Here is a 24,998-nt window from a genome sequence, read left to right on the forward strand (position 1 = left end):
TCCACTACTTGGTACACAAGAGTAAATATACTTTGAAGTGGCCCCTTGTGGAGACAATCACCTTTGGGATCCAACCCATGGGGAAAGGTAGAACAAAATTAAGACCCTCAGCAAAATCTTAGTACAGGAGCTACTGTTGGATGGCTGTTAGAATCAATCCTTGTGCCCCAGGCAATGACTTTACAAAATCGCCTAGCCTTAGATCTCCTGTTGCACAAAGATGGACTATGTGGATATTTAGACCTGAAAAATGATAGTTGTTGTATACATATCCCAAATATTACTGAAAATTTAGACCAACAATTGGACCCAATAAAACAGGTAGTAAAAACTAGCCATGATTTGAGAAACTGTATAGAAAGTGGATGGTTAAACAAAATACTACATGGATTAGGATTCTCCCTGACAGGATGTCTAAAAAGCCTGATACAAGGTTTGACCATGTTAGTGATACTGATTATAGTAATTTGTATAATTTTTGGATGTATTACAAATTTTAATTGACTGAACTGTACTACTGCATTCTCAACAAGTAATGATAGCCCCCAAAATAAAAGGAAAGAATCCTGAAACTATCCCCGTAAAGGATTGGTTGGAAATTGAACAAGGCTTAGCTGAATGGGAAGAAACACAGGAACGATTTTGGAAAGTATTGAAAACTGCTCAAAATGGTTGAAATTATTTAAGTGAGACTTAACTGAAATACAGAATATGTACTTTAAGTCTCAAAGGGGATAATTGTTACAGCTTAATGGATGACATACGACTAAAGGACTGTGAAAGAATGCCAGGAAATAATAAAGCAGCTGGTAAAAGCTTAACACAGCGACCCCGAAGAATGGACGCTGTGATTAAAGCAAGGAACTAGACAAGAGAAGCATGTCAACTCGCTGATTGCTGAAACAAGTTACCCGAAACTGACCTATCACCATTATAACGATGTAAGTAACTCCCCTCATTATGCCAGAGGAAGAGGGTACCACCACCCCCCCCCCCCCCAGGAGCATGCGTAGTGTGTTAAAGCAAACGGCGAAACTTTTTCAGCCCATCCTGCATAGCAAACGTTTGTCTCCCGCGTTGTGGAACGTATGCAAAGCAGTCCCGTACTAACCTGGTGTGCTAGCTTTCCGGAGTTACCACCTAGCACCCATCTCTGCGCAGACATGAAATAAACGAGTACGCCGACTCTGTATGTTATCGGCTCTTTGCACACCGGGTAAAGAACCCCGTTTTGGGACAAGACGCCGGGCAGCAGCGGCCTCGTCCCCCACGGCGGTCCCCCCGGACCGGCCCCGCGTCCTCCCCGCCCGCTCAAGTCCGCAGCGGCGGCGCCGACGCCGCGGTGCGCCCCGGGCCTGCCGCCGCTTCCCGGTGCGCCGCCCAAAGCGCTCCGCCACTTCGGGTGCGCCGCCCAAAGCGCTCCCCCCACTAGTCGCCCCCTCCGGGAGAAACGGAAGCGTCTGGGCGGCAGCGGCCGGGCTGCTACGCACCCTGCGCGGAGCTGCTCTTTGCAGGAGATGCATAGAGCGCCAGCTGAGAACAAACTCTGCCTTATCCGCACCCAACGCTGCCGTGTGCGTGAGGAGGTCAGCTCCTAAACGATCCCCAGCCCTCCGAACACAGGTCTTCCCAAGGGCACAGAGCCGTTCCTAGAGCACAGGGAGACCTGGTCAGTCTGCTGAGAGAAGGACAGAGGACTAGAAAGAAAAAAAAAAAAGGTACAGGGCTAAGGACAGAGAGGTGGAAAAATCGATAAAAATTGGAACGAGGAGCCCTGCAGAGAGATGGAGGAAGAACGGTAGAGTCTGGGAGCAGGATGGGGGTAGAGAAGGGGACGGGAGAGAGAGAAAGACGGGTAGAGGGAGCAGGATGTACAGACAGAGGGAAGAGAAAGGACAGAGAACAGGAGAGACCGACTGGGAAATAAGTGGAGGGATGCATATCAGGACAAAGAGACAGAGAAGGACAAAACAGTGATGGCCTCCAGGGTGGAGATGAAGGGAGAGCCAAAAGGGCTGGGAAGCAGGACAGAGGTGTCACCGAAATCGGGAATAAACCTCGTAACACCAATGTAGTGTTAAAAGGCAGGCATTCTTTATTCACGGCGCTGGGAACACGGGGGATAGCTCCTCCTAAATCGTGTTCGCTCGATCAATTCAAAAATCAAACATTTATAGGCCTATGATTACAAGATTAATACATATTCATCAAGTTTCCATACAATGATTGGTTAAGTATTCCTCGCCTACCATGTAAATGACCATGGATGCTCACTATAATTTCTTGGGATTTTACTTCCTTAATCTTTTGAGTCGGAGGGTTTCTTGAGTGGGTGGTCTCTGAGTCAGTGGTCGCGATCTCCCCCTGCCGGAATTACCTTTCCTACAAAGTTCACTTAAACTTGGCAACACTCAATAGATCTTCACGGGCTGTCGGTCCAATATGCAATCATTCACCCCACAGTCCTTTGTTTTAAGACAAGACTATAGAATGAATAATTACCCACCCACCGGACCGTAGAACTGACCAAGGTGTTCCTACTTTCTGATTACTTGTTATTAGAACAAAACATAATACCATGATCACAATGTTACACTCAACTCCTTGATAATTAAATCAAGATGGGAAGGGTTAGGTGGGTTCTCGAGCAGCATTGCTGGTGCATAATGTTCCTATAGTTACAACTTGCTACAAATTCACAAACCTATTGTCTAACCCTATTTTATTTTAATTCCCTACCACCTTGGTTACAGAGGGGTAGAGAGAAGAAAAAAGGCACAGCCAGCTGTGCAGGGAAATAGAGGCAGAAAAGAGTGTGCAGGAGGCAGGACAGAGACAAAAATAAGGCTGGGAAGCAGGACATGGCAGTAGAGAGGTAAAAAGAGAGGGCCATGGAGCTGGGCAGGGAGATGTGGAGAGAGAAAAAAAAGGAATGGGCCACAGGGCAGACAGGGAGGAATTAGAAAATAGGGACAGGAAGCTGGACAGAGATGAAGAAAGAAAAAAAATAGCAATTATGCGCAATTGCCCCTCATGCTGATCCATGTCTGCAGCTCGTACTTGGTTACATGGCTGATTTGGGGGTGGCAGGTCTCTCGCACGGCTCCCTGGGAACAGGGGCAAAGCAAACACAGTGGCTCCTGTTCGTCGTCTGTCCCCAGAATAACTGAGTGGGGATGTACCGTGAGCTGCAGAGCTACCTGGCAGCCATTTGCAGTGTGGCCCTGAGACCCGCAAAGGCGGCCGCTGGCAGCAGAGCAACCCGAGCGAGCTGGTTCTCTTGGGCAGCGGCCTTCCTCTGCTCTGGTTTAGGGTGAAGCTTGGAGCAGTGTAGAGACATTTCTCAGGTGTTCAGGCCTGATGAGGGTGGTAGACATACTGGGGAAGAAGGACATCTGCTTAGCCAGCATCCCAGACACTCCTGATAAACTCAGCTGAAACCTGTTTGGTGGGGAGCGGTTGGCAGGACAACAGAAACCTGATGGGTGCAGGACAAGGAGTTTCTTTTTCGTGTGGTAATGACTTGACCTTCCAGGAAAAGAGGAGTCAGCAGCAATTATTCTGGGAACTGATGTCCTACACCCACTTACATATCAGCACCCAAAAGGTAAAAAATGCTACTAGCCACCTACCCAAAATGAGTCTGTCTGTAAGAGCCTGTCTGTACTAACTTGTACTATGCATAGATTTGCTTTACTCTTGTAAGAAATATATATTTACTTTTTTAGTGGAAATTTTGAAGTGACTTGTAGGGTGTCTGCGTTTATGTATTTGTTTTACTAATAGTTGTTTTGTAGCAATTTGCAACAAAGAAATTCTGAGAAACCCAAGCCTCCATGATCATGATCTTTACACACCTGTGGGTCAGTTGACCCTCAAAAGTTGTGACCATGACTGCTACACCCCCTAACACTAGACCATAAACTTAACCCTAACCCTAAAACCTAACCCTAACTCCCTAGCTCTAACCCATAATCCTAACCTTCCCAACCAGTAAGTCTGTCACCATAATTTTTTTATATTCTAGATTTATAGTGTGCTAGGGTTAGGTGATGCTGGTTTTATAATGCATCCAAGACTTAATTTGAATATGCGTAAATGTGGATATAGCTGAGGTATATTCTTTGCCTGGGAACAACCTGGGTGTCCTTGGGTTAGTCAGGACTGGGTAATGAAGGAATTTCTAATCTCAATTTTGCCTCAATTTTGTCCTTCAAGGTGGGAACATCCCAAAGCATGAGTGAATTAACTGTGTGGTTAATTAGTATGTTTAGAATAGTCAGCCAAAAGCGTGATTAAAATTGATCCTTGAGTGAACTATCCTAATTTATTTATTATAGTATTATTTAATTAACGTATAATTGGCATAATAGAGACCTGCCCCTGGCCAGGGAAAGCCCCCTACTCACAGAAGCTCCTTCCTCACTGAGCATGCGTGGGAAAAAAGAAGGATGCTGTGATTTTTAAGTGGAGACAAGACTGGTGAGAACCGAAGGAAACAAAGGTGACAGAGCCAACTTTAAAAAGTACAGATAACTGTTGCTCAAAGTGTGTAAATATTTTCTGTGTGTTAACTGGGATGTGCTAGCTTTTTGAGCCTACCACCTAGCACCCAACACTGCGCAGATTTGGAATAAACTGGTATCTCATCTCTGTGAAATTGGCTTAGTGTGCATTTTTCGGACAACGCTGGGGTTGCAGGGTGCTCGTGCACGGTGCTCCAGGGTGATAGGGTACGGGGATAACAGTGTACTTGTGTTATGGCATGCCAGGGTTACAGGGTGCTAAGCTAACAGTTTTATAGGGTTCTCCTATGCTGGTGTTTTAGGGTGCCAGGGTTATGGAGTGGGGAGGGTTACAGCGTGCTGGGGTGATGGGGAGGCAGGGTTAGGGGGTGCCAGAGTTTAAGTGGGGCAGCGTACAGAGGGTTATTGTTATGGATAGGAGCTGAGTTCTGTGCTCCTGGGGTCCAAGGGTTTGTGTTAGTTTTGTCTTAGTTTGTGCTCTGGGTGGACTGCTGATGCAGCTATGGGATTAGCCACATGTTGCCCTTTTGCTGGGTTTTGCTGAGTTCACTGCTAGTGCCTGGGGCCTTTGGCTTTTCTGGGCTGGAACAAACCCGTTCTCTCCCTGAAGGCAACCTCCCTGGGTTATAGTAACTGTGAGACTGTAGAGACAGGACAAGACAACTGGAAAAGATTTATTATTGAGAAGAATAAATAAGTTTGGGAGGGTTGATTTTTTTTCTTAATAATAATTTATTTCTAGCTCTATTGCACTGTATTCCCTTGGTAGCTAGCATCTCTACTTTCTTTGTATAACCCATGGTGGGATCCAACCCAGTCACCTGCAGCTGCACTGTTTGGATGGCAAGTGCAAATAGGGCAATGACATCATGTTGGACCTTGGCCGTGTGGTGGCTTTGGCATTGTGAAAGTCAGCTAGTTCTCTTCCTGTTGAGGAGAGAGGCAAGAATGCGTAGCATAGAATTACCAAGGGAATGTATTTTTTAATATTTTAGCTATGCGCATAGCAGTGCCCCAGCCTAATGCATGGAAAGCATGATTTTATATATCTTACAATACAGTTGTGTAGACCAATCAAATCTCTCATTTTGAGGTGTGGGCTAATCAGTTACCATTGCTCACATAAGCGCTACGTACTTGATCCATGCAGGGTCAGTACGTGTTTGTCCTATGCAGGTGGTGTGGACACGTGGTCTATGGTATTTTCATCTTCATTGCTCTAAACAGGTAGTGGTATTTATCCTGGATTCTGGTCGGTTGTGGTTCTGGCTGTGTTTATACACCTGGTTTCATTGAAGGGTTAATCTTCTCTATTTGTCATTGGTATGGGATGTTCTCAGCTGGCAAGAGCTGGCGTAGGCTGGGTCTTCGGGTCACATTGATTTCAAGGTAAAAGCTCATAGTCTCAGGTAGTGTTCATTCTTCTAAGCAGTTGTATTGCAGTTAACATCTTGTCTTTCACACTCCTGAGCTCCTCATATTAGCTAAGCTTTCTACCCTCATAATTACTGGCAGTTGAAAATGTAATACACTGGCAGAAATGGGAGACCTTTCCCTCCTTCCTTCCCCCCACTTCAACCCATTTCTTTCTAATCTCACGATTTTAGATCATGATTTGTGTATTCTAAACACTTATGTTGCTAACATTCCTTTACTGAGCACACCCTATTTTCTTTAAGTTTCTGCATTACAAAAATTAGAACTTGCCAAAAATATGCAGCTGCACTGCAGAAACCGACATCCATTAGTTTTACGGGCAGGATAGCCATGAACTAGAACACATGAAAGATGCATAGCTCTGGATAGAGTTGCTAACACTTTGGTGCAGAGGGAGTAAAGTTCTCGTTGGCATTTATTTAAATGATAATGTATGTCACAGTAGCAAAAATAGATAATTTGATAGTAGCACTCTTAACACTGATAATAAAATCACCTGATTGATATACTTGAAAATGTGTGGTAACTCCTTCGAGAATGTAGAGTAGCAGTGGTCAACAGTTTCTACTGCTTTTTAAAAATACATGTTTATATGTGGATTACCTAGTAATACAATTTTAGTTCAGCACACTATTCATATGCATGTGTAACTGTAGCCAAATAGGTAAATCAGTGAATTATATGCATGGTTTATTAGATCTAGCATGTGCAGCAAGTTCTTAAGAGCAAGAGTTAAGTGTGTAGGCTTTCTAAGTAGTCACCACAGCAGCAAAATAATATACATGCTTTGTAGACTTCAACTGGATACAAGAAAAGCAGAAAAAACTGCGCAAAATTAAATGGAAAAGTATAAGTGGTCTTATTTGAATGACGTACAGGAATACATTCAAATCATGTGGTTTAGTCCATTTACTCATGTGTTTAACAAAGCACCTTAGAAGACTGTCCAACCCACGTGAAGCCCCCAAGGAGCTTAGTGCTAAGGAAATACATCCTTGTTACCAGTTCGGTTACAATTACTATTTCAAGGTTTTATTTCTTCCCTTTCTTTCCCTTTCTTCCCTTTTATTTCTTCCCCTTCTTCTCCTCCCTCCCCAGAGGACACTAGCTGAAATGCACTGTACTAAGTTCCATACCCTTTTAGCCACACAGCTACAGCATCATTTTCTGCTATTCTTCATGATGTGAGAGAAGCTTGGAAACTCTGGTCCAAGTACAACCTCAAGGCACAAAACTGCAAGTAAGTGAAAGCAAGAGTAGCTCTTAATCACAGGGTAACTTCCTTTCTCTACACTACACTGCTTCGCTGTGCACTATAGTGGAAAAGCATCTAATACTCTTAAATGGAAAAACTGAAAAGCATAAAACACTGTAATTGGAAGGCATGCAGCTTGACTGAATAAAGAATGGAGAAAGCCCTGTAAAAGGGACCACAGATGGAGTTAAGGGATAAGATGTCTTCTGAAGTGGATGCAGCATTTCTCTGTCAAAACCTGTTCCTGGGACCCTGCCTGGTTGTCAGGGCAGACCAGTGGCTGGTTTTACCTTGCATCTTGCTACCACCAGAAGCTCATACCTAATGTCTCAGAGGACATTAGGGCAGCCTGGCCTAAATACACTGTCATACCTTCAGAAACAGACCTGGAAATACTCTTGCTGATTCGTTTCCAGCCCAGTTATCAGGACTGCTTTGGATGCTTTCCCTTGCCTGGTATCACCCGCAGAGGGCACCCAGCCTGTTGGTCTGAGCAGGGACAGCCACAGCCAGCACAGCCTAAGCTGGTTTGCACATTGTCGGGCTATGGTGTGCCATAGCCATGGAGGTGTTTTCATGTCTCCATCTCTGATCCTGTGGGGACTGAGAATTTGGGGAGTGGAAGAGTGCTGTAAAGTTGTCTCACAATCTTTCATCTGAATGAAGGGACAACCTGACAAGTTACAGACCCACAGCGTGTATTATCATTACCCTCTTCAGTAGTGGGTATGGGAGTGCTGCTGGTTCTCTAAAGCTTCCTTGGTCTCTGCCCCACTTCTGCTGCAGGCAGGCCTGTCTGGAGAAGGAGCTTGTGTGACCTGGTTGTGTGCTTTCTCTAATTGCCTAATTTTCTCTAGATTAGTCTGCTTTAAAAGCATTTTTGTCTCCTTCCTTTAAACTTTGTCTTAGTAGGCAGATACTATGGAAGATGATATATTTCCTTCTTGAAGCTTGGGCAATGTAAAGGGATGCAATGGGAGCAAAGGTCTCGTCCTGGAAGGGCCAGCTCAGCTCACATTTCAAGGAGCCTTTGTCCTGTCAGCCTTTTTGAGGAGATTCATCTTTCATTTCTGTTTGTGACAAGACTATAATTGGGAGGGGTGTCTCCATCTGATGCTGGGGGGTCAGTCACAAGAACAAATCACCAGCCTTGGCATACAAAAGCAGCAGCTGCACTCCCGCTGGCATCGCCAGCCTTTTGGGTGCTTATTTATTAAGTAGTTTGAGAGCAGGAGTGAGGATTAGCATCTTTTGTGCCAGTAAAGGAAACTGAAATCTCTGGAGTGTTAGGCAAGCTCTTCTCTAGATCCTTCTGTTCCTTCATTGTTGGTCTCCCCACATCCTTCCAGCACACCCCATTCCTGCCCTGTGCTCTCAGGGTCCATTGCTATTGTGCTTGTGTAGCACTCCTCTTTGAGGCTCCCTCTCACACCTTTCCCAGCTGACATTACATAGGCAGTACCCCACCTGGAATACTGTGTTCAACTCTGGGGCACCTGACAAAAGAAGGACATGGACCTATTGGAGCGAGTCCAGAGGAGGGCCATGAAGATAATTGGGGCTGGAGCACCTCTCCTGTGAAGACAGGCTGAGAGAGTTGGGGTTGTTCAGCCTGGAAAAGAGAAGGCTCCGGGGAGAGTCTTCCAGTACCTAAAGGGAGCCTACAAGAAAGCTGGAGAGGGACTTTTTACAAGGGCATGTAGTGATAGGACAAGAGGTAATGGCTTTAAACTGAAAGAGAGTAGATTTAGATTAGATATAAGAAAGAAAGTATTCACTATGAGGGTGGTGAGGCACTGGAACAGGTTGCCCAGAGAAGTTGTGGATGCCCCATCTCTGTAAGTGTTCAAGTCCAGGTGGGATGGGGCTTTGAGCAACATGGTCTAGTGGAAAGTGTCCCTGCCTATGGCAGGTGGGTTGGAACTAGGTGATCTTTAAGGTCCCTTCCAACCCAAACCATTCTGTGATTCTATGATTCTATGATTTTGGTAGCTGCACAGCAATGCTGGAGCCTCAGCTCCACAGAGTTTTGCCAGGCTCCAGCACTCTGACCTATCCCTACCTTTTAATGAACATATTTGCTATGTGGAGCAGCCAGAGGTTTGTTACTCGTTAGCAGAGCAGTTGTGCTCAGCCAATGCACAAGGAAAATCTGTGATGCTACCCAAGGGGTGTACTCATTCAACAGCTCACAGCTTGCCTGAGTTTCCTGTACTCACAGAAAAAAAGACCAGGAGGGTGGAGAGAGGAATGAATCTCCAAAGAAAAAAAGGCAAGGAACTGCACATACTAAGTTTTACGTTTGGACAGATTCTATGTGAGTATGACAAAGTCAGAAATCAATTGCCTTTGGCACTTGGCGGGGGGTTGATCTGTGCTTCTTTCTGGTCCTGGCAGCCATGTTCCTGGGCTCTCTTCACATGCCTTATGAACACATCAAGACTGCAATCCTGGAGCTGGATGAGACTGTGCTGAGCATTATCATGGTGCAGGTGATTGTTTGCACTGGGCAGGAGTAAGACTCTTTTGGGCATTTGTTTCTTGATTTTGCTGCATTGCAATTTGGGAGTGTGAATGACTTCACCCACTGCAGAGCTCTGTTAAGCTTCTATGCCCTTCCTTTCTTTTATGTGAGAGTTATGTATCCAGGGAGCTATTTGTACTCTGTGTCACTTGGACTTCTCCCTGGATTGTGTGTAGCACGCTGAAGGTGCTGGTCCACGCAGATCCATACCACCAATTTATGCATCTCTCTTGTAGAACTTGATCAAACTGCTGCCACAGCCACACGAGCTGGTGAAGCTTGCAAAAAGGCAGGCTATATATGATTATCTGGCAGTGTGAGCAGTTTGGGGTTATGGTAAATGACTTTTCCTCTAGTCAGTGTTGCGGCCTGAAAGGAGTCATTTAGAACGACCTCCTTCCCCATGAGACCAACGACCAAGTTCGTGATCCCCCTGGACTGATTAGGTGAAACAACACCAGCCAACCAATTTAACAATTTAGTAATACAAAATGCAAGGCATGAGGTTACATAAATGACTCAATGGCAACTGCTCTAACTAAATAATTCAACTAAACAAACAAGTCCCCTACAGCACATCTTTTACACTTCGACAAAGAGGGGGAGGGGAGGGGGGGAGAGAGAGAGAGAGAGAGGGGAAAGAGAGAGAAAGCAAAGAAGATATCACCACCCGTGGATCCAGTGGCGTCCCGTTGGTCCTCTTGATGCTCCTTGGTGGTGGGGGTCCCCCTTTTTGCTTCTGATGGTGTCCTTTTTATACAGTCCGAGTCCCACAATCTCTGTCTGCATGCATATGCAACAGGCTGGTTCAATCAGGCAATGGCACCTCTGCAGGCCTTGGTGTCTCCTCCCAGTCACTGTGCAGGCTGATTCAGTCAGGCAATGGCACCTCTTGGTGTCTCCTCCCAGTATTCAATCAGGCAAAGGCACCTTATCTCAGTCTTTTCTGGGGTTCACCCCGTATCGAGGCATGTTCAAGCTTTTGTACCAAGAAAAAGGTGTGAGTTCCTCGGAACCATGAAATGTTTCAGACAGAAACTGCATATTGGTCTGCCACAGTCAGACACCGTTCACCGTTTTATTCCTTCTGTAATGACACACTCCGCCTCTCACTTCATGGTCCTTGCAGTGTGTCTGCATTTCCTCTGGCTAGTGTTGCACAAAAGATGACAGGACAGGCTAATGTGCAAACAGATTTAGTCTCAGGATCTGTTGCTAATGGTAGGCATCAACTGTAGCAGTAAAAGTTTCTTGTGGGAGGTGGGGAATAAAAGGAAAAAAGAGAGGAAAGGGAAAACTTTCCCCAGTGGCCACCTGGGAGGAGAAGCAATGGGAGTCTCCTTGAATAAGCACTTTCTGCAATGCAGCAAGGAGTTCCTCAAATACTTTTACTGCAGTAGCTATTTGGTCCCTTCAGGTCTTGGTCAGTCTCCCCCGTTTCACTCAGTATTGATTGGAACAGGCTTTGATCTGATGCAGACTTTGCAGTGCTAATTACCCATTAAACCTTGTACTGTCCATTATTGGGTAAAGTTTATTGGTTGCTTAAATGACCATTGTCTCCTGTTGTTGTCTACTAAACTTTGGTCCCTTGTCCAAGGCTATAGATCTCAGCTAAAAAATGAGGGGTGGAAAAGGAAGGACAACTCTCCCATCAGTGGCCATTGCTTCCCACTGCAACACACAATACCAGACCTGACGACTTTATTGCAGTGTACATGTGCAAGTGTTAGAGCCCTTTGAGTGCAAGGGTGAGAGCACTGCCTAGAGCCTGCGGGTGGAGGTCGCAGGGCTGTGGGTGAGAAGAAGACTGCAGGGAGAGGCTTCAGGGTTCAAATGTGAGGAACTTCACCTACTTGTTACAACGCTGTGTGGACTCAGGACTAGTCTGAGGTCTGGTTCTTATTTTGTAAGCCCTTAAATGCCTTCAAGGTAAATAACACTGAAAAGTCTCTCCCACCTGGTCTGTCTGCTACACACCCTCTCTTTGAGGTAGGGACTTTATTTATGTAATCTCTTTTTATTCCTCATCTTGCTTATTGAAATGCTGTTTAACATCCTTATGACCAACCAGCAATAAATATAAACAATGTGCTTAATTTGTGTCATGGGTTAGCCCCAGCCGGCAACTAAGCACCACGCAGCCGCTCACTCACTCCCCCTCCCCCAGTGGGACGGGGGAGAGAATTAGAAAAAAAAACTCATGGGTTGAGATAAACACAGCTTAATAGGACAGAAAGAGAGAAAGAAACGACGACAACAACAATAATAATACCGACAAAGGGATGTACAAGAACAAGTGATGCCCAATGCAGCAATTGCTCACCACCCAGTGATCGATAGCCCATCCCCGAGCAGCGATTTCCACCCCCTGGCCAACTCCAGTTTATGTACTGGGCATGACGTCGTATGGTAGGGAATATCTCTTTGGCTAGCCTGGGTCAGCTGTCCTGGCTGTGTCCCCTCCCAGCTCCCCGTGCACCCCCAGCCTCCTTGCCAGCAGGCCAGCACGAGAAGCTGGACTGTCCTTGACTACTTGGCAACAACCCAAAACATCAGCACATTATCAACAGTTTCTCATCCCAAATCCAAAACATAGTCTCACACTAGCTTCTGTGAAGAAAACCAGCTCTATCCTGGCTGAAACCAGGACATTGTGAAAAAAAAAAAAATTTACTGATGTCTTTAACCTACTTGGACAGAAGAAATTTTTTTGATCAGAGTAGCATTCTTACACTTAAGGAGCACTAATTGCTTACAATGTCTCTCCATGAAGGATGAGAATTCTGCCATCACTCAGCCCTTGCCAATGCTCTTTCTGCAAGTATCGCACTCTACCCAGCTGTATGTAAACTGTGTAATAGGTGGAGTCTGAACCTAATCTCCCTCCCCCTCCCCAAGTTCATGGATAATCTTATAAGACTGTTCCTGGCCATGATAATGTACATTTCGTCTGAGATCTTTTCCTTTCCAGACAGTTTGCCCAAGATCTGAATGTGAAAACTGCTCTGGAGATAGAACCCAACTGTTCATAAAATCTTTCTGGTGGCTATAAGAAGTTGGAAAACAGCACAAATAAGAAGTAGCTGTTTTTCAGTAACTAACTGTATTCAGGCAGTTGGGATTTCAAAAAGCAGAAGGTCTTGCTTGATGAGCTGATGTGCCTGAGCTGCTATAGGATCCTGTGGCATGGATGTGCTTAGTGACAGTCCCTTGAGGCTCAGGCAGTTGGTGCTTATCTTGGGAAGCATCTTGTCTTCTCTGTTTAAATATATTCTTTTGCATTATTCTCCTGCTGGTTTCTGTGCTTGTAGCTGTGTGGGACTTTGTTTCAGGTTAGCAGGAAACAAGTGCCTGATATGTCTGATGTCTGAGGGACTGTAGGCATCACTTTAACGTTTTCTGGATTTGATCGTTCAAGTAGGAACTGGCAATAGCAATCTTGTACAAAGAAAAAGATTGCTGACTGCCAGTCCTAATGCGTATGCGCATCCTGCATGTACTCAGTTACCTGCTTCCTCTGTCTCTTCAGCTTAATTTTTTTGCTTGAGCCTGATCATGCGTGTGTTGTGTGGGCTCAGTCTCTTGAGTTAAAACCAGTACCTGATGTACCTGAGTGTGAGTTTCTGAGGGGTGATTGCTCTGGGTTAGCTTTGGGACTCTGGAGTGGGTCTGCATAGAACTAGAGTTGGTGGTAAGTAACGATCTGTTCTCATCCCTTTCTTTCTCGGACCATCTCTTTACTGCTGAACACTCTTCCTTTCCCATTCCCTTCTCAGATCAGCTCAATTCCTCACCTCTAGCCCCATCTCAATGCCCGCCTCTTCAAGCTACAGCTGACTGAGCAGGTAGAGGGCCTCATACTGAACATCATCCTGGTGATGGCTGCTTGTGAGGACCTGCATAAGAGTGGGAACTTCTCTGAGCTGCTGGTGTTCTGCTGGTGGGCAACTCTATGAGCTCAGGTTCTTCAGATACTGGTGTCTTTGGCTTCAGAATCAACTTTCTCTGTAAGGCAAGTGCTTTTCCACGGGCAGCTTGGGGAACTAACTGGTATCCTCTGTGTTTATTTCCCAGACACCTGCATGTAGGGCTGGAAATACTGCTGGCTTTTCTGTGCAGTCCTGTTCTCATGACTAGTTATTCTCATTACCAGCTCCAAGAGACAAAGTCCACAGATCAGAAGTCAATGCTGCTGCACTTTGTGGCTGAGCAGTGTGAGCAGTCCTACCCCAGACTGCTGGAGTTCACTGATGAGCTCAGGCAGGTAGAAAAGGCCATCAGAGATACTGCAGCAGGGCAGATGGCCTGTGGCTGGGTACGCGGGTGACTAGGAAGGTTTCTCTTCAGCAGAACGGAAGCACGGATGTTTGCTGTGGCTGGGGACAGGTATTTGGATTTGGGCTGCTCTGAGCAAAGATGCTTCTGGCTTGTGGGTATGCCCACAGGTGGCAGAAGGAAGGTGTCTGTAGAGTAGAAGCCTTTTTCTTATTAGTGCAGTGGCTGTGCTATACTGTGCAAGGTGGCAAAGAAATGAAACAGATGAGATAAACAGATACGATGCTTGGAAGGAAGGACACCCTGTCGTGGGATAAAAGGCTGGTGGTGCGAAGTCCACCTCCAGGGAGGAAGGGGAGCAGGAGGCCAGGGCTGGAGGCAGGCTGCTGGGGCACCCCTCCCTCAGCTCTCTGCTGAGCGCCTGGCTGCCACCCCCCACCCACCCACCCAGAGTGCTGTGCCCTTTGTCTTACCTGTTAGTGCATCCCTGGGGCTTACCTCACATTTACCTTTGGCTGTTAAGGCTCCTTCTAACACACAGTGACATTTCCAGCGTAACTCCATCCCATCCCTTGTCCCAGGGCTGCTGAGCCCACCCCATGGTGCTGCCCTGGCATTGGGCAGGTTGCTTCATGCTGTCTGTGCAGGCGCCCGGTCTAGGGGCTGTCAGTCTTTAAACAGCTTTGAATACCAGGTCCAAAGAAGTTACCTTTTACAGTATTTTAGAGATTGGAGAGTGTTGAAGCATGGAGAGCTTTCCTGTTGTGTCCCCTCTACTGAAATACTGCAAAAAAAAGGAGAGTAGAGAACCTTGGTGCTGGTTTATACCGATGCCAGAGAACTCTCCTGTAAATGCATGTGAGAGTATATACAAGTGAGCTGTGCCCTTCATCTGAGTGTAAGCTCCATCCAGGGGCAGATAGGACCATATTTCCTGCAAGAGCTGCTGCTGAGGCTCTGAAGCACTGAGGTGGTGTCTGAAGCAGTTAATTATCAGTGCATGTATTGGGTCTGGCTGAAATGGAGTTCATTTTCCCCATAGCAGCCCTCACAGTGCTGTGCTTTGTACTGGTAGCTAGAAGGGTGTTGATTACACACTAGTGTTTTGGCTACTGCTGGACAGTGCTGGCACAGCATCAGGGCTGTCTCTGCAACATTTCCCCCTCCACCAGGGAGGTGGGCTGGGGGTGGGCAAGATCTTGGGAGGGGACACAGCCAGGACAGCTGACCCAAACTGGCCAAAGGGATATGCCATACCATATGATGTCAGATCAGCAATAAAAGCTAAGAAAAAGGAGGAGGATTGGGGGGCATTCATTTTCCAATGTTTGTCTTCCAGAACAACCGCTACATGTACTGAAGCCCTGCTTCCCGGGAAGTATCTGAACATCGCCTGCTGATGGGAAGTAGAGAGTAAATCTTTTTGTTTTCTTTTGCTTCTGTGCACGGCCTTTGCTTTCTGCTTATTAAACTGCCTTTATCGTGACCCATGTGTTTGGTTATTTTTTTTTCCATCCCAATTTCTCCCCCCTGTCCTGCTGCGGAGGGGAGTGATAGAGTGGCTTGGTGGCACCTGGCGTCCAGCCAAGGTCAACCCACCACAGTGCATGGAGGTGATTTACCTGAATGTAAACATGGGGTGAGCCACACTTCTAGCACTGATGTCAAAGGCATTGGCAGGGGTACCCTTGCATGCAAGGTACCATCCAAATATGTTAGGAATGTCTTTATTTCATTTATATAAATAAATTATACATATTTTATATAATACATATTATATATTATTTATTTTTAGTGTCTGCTGAGAACATGAAAAGTGTGTACATGATAAAGGAGCAGAGTTCAAGCATGGAATATAATATTCAGAAGTTTCTTTCTGACAATGATATAATGACAAATTTGTTGAAAAAATGTCAATATTCTTTTGCTTTTAGGAAGAAAAGTGTTCCAAATGTTCTGAGCTAAGACAGAAGTGATTCACAGTGTTTAGCAAACTTTGGAGAAAGAGTGAGCAGAAGTGCCCATGCTGTGGGAAAAGGCATTTCTGTCATGGTGTTGACAAAGAAGTGTTCCCGTACAGTGTTTGGCAGGATATTGCAGTGCAGCAGAGACACTACTCGCCATCAGCAGGCGATCCCTGTCACCCTGAGCCTCCCTGACACCTCTGGGCAAAGGGATTGCTGCTCTGTTCAATTGTGTTCTACGAGTGAGCTAGCTGACTGAACTGATTCAAGGTCAATGGTTTTCTGGGAGTGTTGCGTGCTTGCCAAGGGGCTCTGAGTTGTGTGGATGTTGCAGGGCAACAGTGCTGATCCCAGCTGCACTGGGCTTTGAGCTTTCTCCCACAAGGGGTGCTTGCAGGTGTGTGCCATAGGACTTCCATTCGGCCTGTGAGGTGGAGCATAAGCAAGATGCTGCTTATTTGACAGCTGCATTTTCCTAATCTTTGCCTTGGAAATAAGAGGTTGAATTGTCACCCAACCATTGAACAGATTATGTTGGGTTTCTCTCAGCATTATGGTCTGGTGATGGTGGCAAGCACTTATACTATTACTAAAACCTTTGAGTGGAGAAGAACCACAGATGAAGTTGAATGTTGCAGTAATCTGTGGTCTGTTGCTTTGATGTTTTCCATCCAGCAATTGGTTTATGGTCCTTGGCTTCTGCATTTCACAGCTTTATAGGGAAGTGATCGTGCCTCTGTAAGGAAGTGATCGTGCCCCTGTACTCGGCACTGGTGAGGTCGCACCTCGAATCCTGTGTTCAGTTTTGGGCCCCTCACTACAAGAAGCACATCGAGTTGCTGGAGTGTGTCCAGAGAAGAGCAACGAAGCTGGTGAGGGGTCTGGAGAACATGCCTTATGAGGAGTGGCTGAGGGAACTGGGGTTGTTTAGTCTGGAGGAGGCTGAGGGGATACCTTATCGCTCTCTACAACTACCTGGAAGGAGGTTGTGGTGAGGTGGGTGTTGGTCTCTTCTCCCAAGTAACTGGCGATAGAACGAGAGGAAATGGCCTCAAGTTGCACCACGGGAGGCTTAGACTAGATATTAGGAAAAATTTCTTTACTGAGAGAGTGGTCAAGCATTGGACCAGGTTGCCCAGGGAGGTGGTGGAGTCACCATCACTGGAGGTCTTCATAAAACATGTAGACATGGCACTTCAGGACATGGTTTAGTCATGACGGTGTTGGGTTAACGGTTGGACTTGATGATCTTAAAGGTCTTTTCCAACCTTAATGATTCTGTGATCCTTTGATTTATGAAGGATGCCAAGACACAATATGACAACTTGCAAATGGGGTACTCAAGGACGGAGAACCTCTATAAGGAACTGGGGCAGTACCTTCTGTTTTACCCCCAGAAAATTATTATAGATAGCTTCTTCATAGACCTGAATAACTTAAAAAATACATTTCTGGTGAGCAAAATGCCCTTTTCTCTTCTTATTCTTAACTGTTTCCTTCATTGCCCAGATCTGCCATGGCTCTAGGTCCTCTTCTGAAGAGGGATGTTAATTGCCTTTTCCCCCAGCCCCTAAGCAGCTGTTTCTCCTGTTTTGCAGCAAGCGTCAAGGAGAATCAGAAGCAGCGTGGAACAGAGGAGAAGGTATGCCATGCAAAGCTGGCGAAGGAGAAGACAGAGGAGGAACGCCAGGAGATGTGGCAGCAGAGAGGACAGCTAGTTTACATAAATGCAGGTATAAGATGCAATTGCGTGTTTGGGACAGGAGAAGTTTTGGACTGGATGAAAAGGACTCTTAATACAGTTGAAGACAGAAATGCTTTGGAGTTGGATTCCCAGTGACAGAGGCTTGGGGATATCATGAGTGGTATTACTCTATTCTTTATGGAGAGCATAAGTCATGAGAGCAGCTGCTTGAGGGTTTGCCTGCAGAGCTTTGAACATAGCTGCTAGACGAGTCACAGTAAACCCATCTCCAGTGATGTGCAAAGCCTGCAAAGTTTGGCAAGGTACAGAGAACCTTGCCAAACTTGAGGGCCTTCTTGAGAGGCTTCTCACCTACATAAAATGCAGCAATTGGCATGACACACCAAAAGCTGTAGGATTAGTTGTATGGCCGTTCAATGCTGTAGTCCTGCACTCTGTCTCCTCCCTTATTTTTTGGGAAGGCCTGGTGGGTATTAGCGTAAGAGCTCTTTTCTTTCCACTCTCCAGTTACACTGCACTGTGCTCTATTAATGCAGGAGTCTGGCATTAGACTCCTCTATTCCAGCCACGTAAGTTTCCGATTTCCTTGCAAATGTAATTTAAAAGCAGGGAGGGAGAGAGGTCATAAACAGTCTTTCAAGCTTTGCCAGAGCTGTTGCATGAACCTGGGAGTACCTAAACCAGGTGCAGCTCTTTGGGATAGGCTTGTGAAGCTTATGCTGACCAGATGGTACTCTAATTCCTCATTCATCACCCCTTCTGGGCCCTTATGTCTGAGTGAGTGAGTCTGTACAACAGTAGGGACTCCTACACCACAGCTGTGCTGCTTTCTGGGAGCAGAGTGGACCTGACATCCCTTCTGGCACTGCCAGATGGCAAGATCATGTTCTGATGTTATTGTTGTCCACTTTTCTTCCTGGCTACATAATATGCTTTAGTGACGTGGATATAGATCTAACCCTGTCACTTTGCAATAAAACAACAATTTCCTTCACTTTTTGCAACATAAACTATTACATTAAAGGATTTCAGGTTAGAAGTGCCCTGACCTGTAGCTACTGCAGGTGTAGACCTGAAAGTCCAGCCTGGAGGCACGCAAATGACAAGTGACTCATCTTAGCTTCATCAGCAGTTGTGGCTAGTCTGAATTCAAAGGCCTCTGCTTCGTCCAGAAAGTCAACTTTACACTGTCAGTGCCCTGTGCTGTCTCTACAGCTTGAAATCTTAAGAAGTGTGAGCTCCTTTAAAAGGTAGGGGCAGATAGAAACAGTTAAAATACAGAAATCTACAAGTTAATGACTGCCATGCCCTTGCTGGCATGCTTCAGTTTTTGGAAGGGGGTCTGGCCAGCAGGTGTGCCAGCAATTGCAATTGTAACTCAAAAAGAGTATTTTTGTTCTGTGTCTGCTTTCATCCGTGGCCCCTTTGGATTCCCCTGACTCCTGCAGATACCAGAGTTTTCCATGGCTCCTGCTGCTGTGAGTCCCTGTGAGTGCCTCTGCACCAATGCACGCAGCATGGGCAGCAAACAGGAGGAGTTGGAAGCCACCATGTTGTTAGAAAGCTATGACCTGGTTGCCATTACTGAAACTTGGTGGGATGAATCCTATGACTGGAGTGCGGCTATTGATGGCTAGTTCAGAAGGGACAGGCAAGGAAGGAAGGGCAGAGGTGTTGCCCTCTACATCAAGAAATGGATAGAGTGTGAGGAGCCGCCTCTGAAGAATAGCCATGAGCAGTTTGAAAGCTTATGGATAAGAATCAGAGACTGAGGCAACAGAGGGAACCTTGTGGTTGGTGTCTACTACAGGCCACCTGATGAAGGGGAGTCTATTGATGAAGACTTCTTACTCCAGCTACAGGAGGCATCGCACTTGCAGGCTTTCATCCTGCTCGGGGACTTCAACCACCCCGACATCTGCTGGAAAAGTAGCACGACGAGCTGTAGTCAATCCAGGAGACTCCCGGAGTGCATGAAGAGTAACTTCCTGTGCCAGGTAATAGACAGCCCTACCAGAGGGGATGTGATACTGCACTTGTTGGTCACCAACACAAGTGAGCTAATTGGTGACGTCAAGATTGGAGGCAGCCTGGGCTGCAGTGATCATGCACTGATGGATTTTGCAGTCCTGAGGGATATGGGGCAGGTGAAGAGTAAAGTCAGGACCCTGAATTTTAGGAAAGCAAAATTCCAGCTCTTCAGGGAGTTGGTCAACAGGACCCCCTGGGAAACTGCCCCCAGGGACAAGAGAGCTGAACAGAGCTGGCAGATCTTTAAGGATGCTTTCTGTAGAGCGCAAGAGCTCTCAATCCCCAGGTGTAAGAAATCAGGAAAGGAAGGCAAGAGGCCAGCATGGATGAGTGGAGGCCTGCTGGGCAAACTAAAGGGCAAGAAGGAAATGCACAGTCAGTGGAAGCAGGGACAGGTATCCTGGGAGGAGTACAAGGATGCTGCCTGGTTGTGTAGGGATGGGGTCAGGAAGGCCAAGGCACAGCTGGAGCTCAACTTGGCAAGGGATGCAAAGAATAATAATAAGGGCTTCTACAGGTATGTCAGCCAGAAAAGGAAGGTCAAAAAAGCGTAACACCCCTGATGAGCAAGACTGGCAGACTAGTAACAGTGGATGAGAAGAAGGCTGAGGTACTAAACGACTTCTTTGCCTCAGTCTTCACTGGCAGTGTCTCTTCCCACACCTCTCGAGGGGATGGCCTGCAAGATGGGGACTGGAGGAGCAAAGTCCCTCCCACCGTAAGAGAAGAACAGGTTCGAGCCGACCTGAGGAACCTGAATATACACAAGTCTATGGGACCTGACAAGATGCATCCTGGAGTCCTGAGGGAATTGGCTGACGTAGTAGCCAAGCCACTCTCCATGATATTTGAAAAGTCATGGCAGTCAGGCAAAGTCCCTGGTGACTGGAAAAAGGGAAACATTGCACCTGTTTTTAAAAAGGGTAGCAAGGAGGACCCTGGGAACTAGCGACCCGTCAGCCTCACCTCTGTGCCTGGGAAGATCATGGAACAGATCCTCCTAGAAGTTATGCTAAGGCATATGGAGCACAGGGAGGGGATTCAAGACAGTCAGAATGGCTTCACCAAGGGCAAGTCCTGTCTGACCAACCCAGTGGCCTTCTACGATGGAGTGACCACATCAGTGGACAAGGGAAGAGCTACCGATGTCACCTATCTGGACTTCTGTAAGGCCTTTGATGTGGTCCCCCACAAAATCCTTCTCTCTAGATTGGAGAGGTATGGATTTGATGGGTGGACTGTTGGATGGATGAGGAATTGGTTGGATGGTCACATCCAGAGGATGGTGGTCAATGGCTCAATATCCAGATGGAGATCAGTGACGAGCAGTGTCCCTCAGGGGTCTGTATTGGGAACAGTACTCTTTAATATCTTCATCAGTGGCATAGTCATTGGGATCAAGTGCACCCTCAGCGAGTTTGCAGGTGACACCAAACTGAGTAGTGCAGTTGACATGCCTGAGGGATGGGATGCCATACAGAGGGAGCTGGACAAACTCAAGGAATGGGTCCATGTGAACCTCATGAGGTTCAACAAGGCCAAGTGCAGGGTCCTGCACCTGGGTTGGGCAACCCCCAGTATCAATACAGGCTGGGGGATGAAGGGATTAGGAGCAGCTCTGCTGAGAAGGACTTGGGGGTACTGGTGAGTGAAAGCTGGACATGAGCTAGAAACGTGCGCTCGCAGCCCAGAAGGCTGCATCCAAAGAAGCATGGCCAGCAGGGCGAGGGAGGTGATTCTGCCCCTCTGCTCCGCACTAGTGAGACCCCACCTGGCATGCTGTGTCCTGGAGCCCTCAGCACAGGAAAGACATAGACCTGTTGGAACGGGTCTAGAGCAGGGCCACAAAAATGATCAGAGATGGAACACCTCTGCTATGAGGACAGCCTGAGAGAGTTGGGCTTGTTCAGCCTGGAGAGGAGAAGGCTCCGAGGAGACCTTATTGTGGCCTTTCAGTGCTTAAAGGGGCTGATAAGAAAGATGGGGACAGACTTTTTAGCAGGGCCTGTAGCAATAGGACAAGGAGTAATGGTTTTAAACTAAAAAAGGGCAGATTTCAAGTAGATGTAAGGAAGAAATTTTTCACAATGAGGGTGGTGAAATACTAGCATAGGTTGTCCAGAGAAGTGGTAGATGCCCCACCCCTGGAAACATTCAAGGTCAGGTTAGATGGGGATCTGAGCAACCTGATCTAGTTGCAGATGTCCTTGATCATAGCAGGGCGTTTGGACTAGATGACCTTTAAAGGTCCCTTTCAACCCTAACTATTCTATGATACTATGACAGTTTTCCCTCTCATGCCCAGCAGTGGAGTTAGGTGATAGGGGCATGAAGAAGGCAGTTTTTCACTCTCTGCTTTCTTACTTGCCCAAGCCATGGAGAGGCTTTCTTCCTGGATCCAAGGGACTCAACAGCATTTGCAAATGGAACGAAAAGCTGCAGTTTCCACACCTCTGAATCCAAGAGCGCAGGGGAGCAACTTAAGGTACAGCTTGGGGTTTCACATGTGGAAAATTCAGTAGATCTGTGGCTGAGCAGTCTGGCAGTCAGCTTGTGATGCGGAATTCCATGCATTTATTGTGTACCCAAGTTCTCACACGGATGCTAAGCCCCGCCAACAGGCATGTGGAAATGTGCAATTCCTGTCACTGTAGTTGGAGCTTCCCCGTGAGGGATGGTGCTCATTTTCTCCCAGACCACTTCCCCCATGATCAGCAGTAACTCTTTAATATCCTCTGATTGCTCGAGCACTGTTTGCCTGGTATCCAGAGAGACCTTTGCATGGTACCAGCTTAAACTTAGCACTGCTTTTCTTACCCACACCAGGAACACATTTGCTGAGCTCTGCCATGAGGAACATCACCATAAATGCGCCTCCCTAACTTCCTACTAGTCTTTTTCTGATGCCTCTTCTTATTGCAGGCAGTGGCAGATGCACAGACAGGAAAACATCTAGCTTCTCAGATCAGCTGAAATATAAAGGATGTTTAGAAGTCCTTGAGCACTCCAAAGCTGGAGAGGAGCAAATGAAGCCCAGAGGTGAAGTAGGGACCCAAATTACCAGTGTCCTGGCATCATCCTTCTGCCTTCCAGTTCCATCATCTGGCTTGGGCTGAGGTCAGTCTAAAGTCCCCACTGGGCTGCTGCCCTGCCTTATCTTCAGAGACCCTTCACAGCAACCTAGACCTTACACTTGGGCTTGCCATAAGCTGATGCATAAAGTATATGGGAAACTAGAAAGCACTTGCTGTAATGCATGGCCAACTGCTGTTGCCCAGCCTTGCCCCCAGAACTTCACAAGAGCCCCACAAGTGAGCTTGGACTGGTTTTCTCTGAGAGGATTGTCTCTGCCAGCCCTAGGTTTAACAAAAGTTACACACAATACAATTTCATGAACAATAAAACATTTCTTAACTCTATGCTAAGTCCAAGCTGCATCTAATGATGTCCACCATCCACAAAGGATAGCTGTACAAGAACTTTTTTAGGCAGAGAGATAGGAAAGGCCAGATAAAAACACAATGGAGTAGATTAAAGTGGGGAAGTGGCTGAAGAAGCCTGGTGCTCCCCACTCCTTATACATAGTGCCATCATCCCTCCCGAATGGTGTCATGGAGAGGGAGTCTGGGACCCTGTGTCAGGTCGTGCACTGAAGGAAGCATGACCCAGCAGCTGGGTGAGTTGAGACAGTCTACATGTCCTTGAGACAGTCTACCCCACCCATCCCCTAAACATCAGCCCTAGGCCTGGCCCTTTGTACCTTTTATTTCCAGCCCTGGCCAGTCACCATGGTCCGGGTTTGGGCTGATCATCTGAAAAATGTAAACATCAGGACTGGCTTCTGCCCCCACCATCCCATGATCCCACTGCTGCAGAGCAGGGCCAACTCCTCTGGAGGCGTTGCTCCTTATGGCACATTCAGCCAGCACAAGCCAGAACTCCAGCCATGCAGATGAAGGAAGGTCTCCTAGAAGAGGAAAAGGGAGGCATATAGCAGGGGGAAGTTCTTTGTGAAATGCCTTTGATTTTGCTCAAACAAGACTCTCCTAACCTTTTACTGTCTTTTCCTCCTTGAACAGTGCTGCATGTGCAGAAGCAGCAAATGTCCAATGGCAGCTCCATCACAGAGTTCTTCCTCCTGGCATTTGCAGACACACAGGAGCTGCAGCTGTTGCACTGCTGGCTTTTCCTGGGCATCTACCTGGCTGCCCTCCTGGGCAACGGCCTCTTCATCACAGCCATAGCCTGTGACGACCGCCTCCATACCGCCATGTACTTCTTCCTCTTCAACCTCTCCCTCCTTGACCTGGACTCCATCTCTACCACTCTCCCCAAATCCATGGCCAATTCCCTCTGGGAAACAAGGGCCATTTCCTACTCAGGATGTGCGGCCCAGGTCTTTTGCCTTCTCTTCTTGATTGCAGGGGGGTACTGTCTTCTCACCGTCATGGCCTATGACTGCTATGTTGCCCTCTGCAAACCTCTGCACTACAGGACCCTTCTGGGCAGCAGAGCTTGTGCCAAAATGGCAGCAGCTGCCTGGGGCAGTGGTTTTCTCAAGGCTATGCTTCCCACTGCCAATACATTTTCACTACCGCTCTGCCAAGGCAATGCTGTGGACCAGTTCTTCTGTGAAGTCCCTCAACTTCTCAAGCTCTCCTGCTCAGAATCCTACCTCAGAGAAGTTGGGCTTCTTGTGATTAGTCTTTCTGTAGCTTTAGGGTGTTTTGTTTTCATCGTGCTGTCCTACGTGCAGATCTTCAGGGCTGTGCTGAGGATCCCCTCTGAGCAGGGACGGCACAAAGCCTTTTCCATATGCCTCCCTCACCTGGCTATTGTCTCCCTGTTTGCTAGCACTGCCACGTTCACCTACCTGAAGCCCCTTTCCATCTCCTCCCCATCCAAGGATCTGGTGGTGGCAGTTCTATATGCAGTGGTACCTCCATCAGCGAAACCCCTCATCTACAGCATGAGGAACCAACAGCTGAAGGATGCCATTAGGAAGGTGATTTCATGGATGTTTCTCAGTCATTCATGATGACTTTCCCATCACTCTCTACAAATGACTGCCATTCTAGGCCTATGCTTTGTTGTTTTTAATTTTATCATGATTAGTATTAGTATCATTATTGTTATGCTAAATATCATGATCATAATTGCTATCATTCTCATTTTGTAGTAATTTTTGGTTATTATGCTCCTACAGAAATGTTTGCATTCATCTCACTTCTGAGTTATTAACCTGCTCTGTCTCACCTGGAGCCTGTATAAATATATA

The 24,998-nt window shown here is 46.9% G+C and overlaps 1 protein-coding gene across 1 annotated transcript; it reads left to right on the plus strand.

Annotated features, from left to right (window-relative positions):
- Positions 1 to 23,940: 23,940 nt before the first annotated feature.
- On the plus strand, positions 23,941 to 24,758 carry LOC309409217 (olfactory receptor 14C36-like; the record flags this gene model as incomplete). The annotated part of the gene is made up of 1 exon (XM_082005332.1): positions 23,941 to 24,758. Exon 1 carries the CDS (start codon positions 23,991 to 23,993, stop codon positions 24,756 to 24,758), a length of 768 nt encoding a protein of 255 aa, XP_081861458.1. The 5' UTR covers positions 23,941 to 23,990.
- Positions 24,759 to 24,998: the final 240 nt, after the last annotated feature.

This window comes from Phaethon aethereus (assembly GCF_964289735.1).
Source record: "Phaethon aethereus genome assembly, chromosome: 12".
Lineage (NCBI taxonomy): Eukaryota > Metazoa > Chordata > Aves > Phaethontiformes > Phaethontidae > Phaethon > Phaethon aethereus.